Below are 2189 nucleotides of genomic sequence, written 5' to 3' on the forward strand. Positions count from 1 at the left end.
TATTATATAATGAGTTAGAAGAAGATTAACAGGCTAGAAGCCAAATCCAAAAAGAGGAAAGAAAAAGAAAAATAGGCGCAAGCAATGTCTGCTTTCAGCACGTGTCAATAGCCTTCTGATGTATGTACCTATGGATATAGGTCATGACTCACCTCACCGATCGCATATTCGCATATAGCATATTACGATTAAGGATTTTAGATCCCTTTGTCCCCTCCTTCTACACAATTGGGAGGGTCTCATCCTGACTCAGCCGTCCCAATCTCTTTTCCTATTTTTCCAAAAAGCCCGCTAACCTTTTTCTGACGTGTCTCCCAATATTCTATTCCAATTAACCAATAATTATCCTCCACATCACCATCTTTTGAAAGTCTTTACTATTTTAATTAGTTGTGCGTACCATTCTCTTAATTATATTACTTCAACATCCTTATAAAAACCTTACACAACCTTACCTTCCAAAACCTCCCCTTTTCTTCACCAACTCCTCATTCACATAAAAGCTCATATCTCTCTCGCCCTCTTTCTCTCTGTGTATTAAAATCTGATTTTTATTTTTATTTTTAAATTTCTTGTAATCAAAGCTAAAGCTGAGCTGAGCTGATAATTCAGAAACTTTGATAGACGATACATAGTAAATATCATAGCATGGAGATCCCAGTGATCAACAGGATAAGCGATTTGGAGCTTTCATTGCAAAACCCATCAATGTTTTCTCGGGCTTTTTCGGTTTCTGGCTTCGAAGCCATTCGATTTTGGAAATGGGGTGCTCTGGTTCTTGCTCTAGTCGCCTCGTTTAGCGCAATAATGAACAGGGTCAGGATTTTAATCGTGAAATTCCAAAGGGCAAGTTCAGCAGCTTCTGAACCTCTCTTAAAACTCGTCGACGACGACGACATTTACAGTAGCGACGACGACGACGACGACACTTCTTCTGTGTCGTCTTCTATAGAAGAAGAAGAAGAAGAAGAAGAAGAAGAAGAAGAAGAAGAAGAAGAAGAAGAACCCATGGATGAAGATTTCCGGGTCGCCGGGTCGGGTCGTGGATACTTCGGAAGAAGTCAAGGGCAAAGTCGTAATTCGAAGCTATGGCAACGGTTCTCGTGGACAGACTTGGCTAGTGGTAGCGTTGTGAAGCTGTGGGACCATTTGGGTTTGGGGTTAGACTTTGACGGCGAAGTTGACGGCGACCTCATTTCCGTTTACGATATGAACAGGGAACAAAGGGTAACGTCTCTTTTAGGCAGGAAATCGGGTGTGATGGCCGTGTCGCCGTTAAATTCGGGGTCTGTTGTGACAGCGGCAGAAAAGGGCGTGTCTGGAAACGTGTCGCTGAAGGTGTGGGACACGCGTGTCCGGTGTCGGATACCTGAGATACTCGCCGAATGGGGGCCACAGCTTGGGAAAAAGATCGTGGCCGTTGGATACGGCGGTGTCGGAAAAGTGCACGTTAGAGATGACGACAGCGAGGTTGTTGGGGACATTAGGAACGCTACATCGCCGTTAGTGGATTTAACGGTATCTGATGTGGACACGTGGTGGGACGCCGATGCCTTTATTGCTCCAGACGAGTTGTAATAATTAAATTAATTACGAGTTGTATTCGCTCCTCAAAAAAAAAAAAAAAAAAAAAAAAAAAAAATTACAAGTTGTATTCACGCGTCTTAAGCTGTAATGGTAATATATAGATTTGGACAAAAATTTGTGGAATATTTGATTGGAATGTCCAATTTGTAAATAATTTATAATTATCTTCGTTTATTTATTTATTTTACAAAAAAATTCTTTGTATTTTGATGGCGTAGCTTTGTGGATCTTGCTTCTTGGTTGCTTCCTTGAAATTAAAGTTGCAAAAGTGGGCAAGTAAAATCACTATACGAATAAGTCTTTGCTAAAACGAGTTGATTTTGTGTAGTATGACTCAATTTAGATAATTTCCAAATTTTCAAATAAAATCAGAGAGCTGACCCAAGTTTTGGTTTTTGAAATTTTTCTAATTCTGACGGTGAGAATATTGCAAAAACTTGTTGACAATATATAACAAATTTAGGTCCATTTGAAGTTTTCAACTACAATTAGGTAATTACCAAGTACAACCCTTTTTTTTTTTTTTTTTTTTTAATGAATTACTAAGTACAACCTAGAACCGTCTTCCTCCAATTCTTCATGGGAAAGAAACTAAAGAAATT

At 39.4% G+C, this 2189-nt stretch overlaps 1 protein-coding gene across 1 annotated transcript; it reads left to right on the forward strand.

Moving 5' to 3' along the window:
- Nucleotides 1-435: 435 nt before the first annotated feature.
- Nucleotides 436-1723, forward strand: LOC126689865 (uncharacterized). The gene has a single exon (XM_050385034.1). It carries the CDS (start codon nucleotides 649-651, stop codon nucleotides 1576-1578), a length of 930 nt encoding a protein of 309 aa, XP_050240991.1. The 5' UTR covers nucleotides 436-648; the 3' UTR covers nucleotides 1579-1723.
- Nucleotides 1724-2189: the final 466 nt, after the last annotated feature.

This window comes from Quercus robur, chromosome 1 (genome assembly GCF_932294415.1).
Source record: "Quercus robur chromosome 1, dhQueRobu3.1, whole genome shotgun sequence".
In the NCBI taxonomy this organism is placed as follows: Eukaryota; Viridiplantae; Streptophyta; class Magnoliopsida; order Fagales; family Fagaceae; genus Quercus; species Quercus robur.

What these genes read in the sequence shown, in the direction of transcription:
- LOC126689865 (XM_050385034.1), top strand. Translation starts at nt 649, where the DNA reads ATGGAGATCCCAGTGATCAACAGGATAAGCGATTTGGAGCTTTCATTG.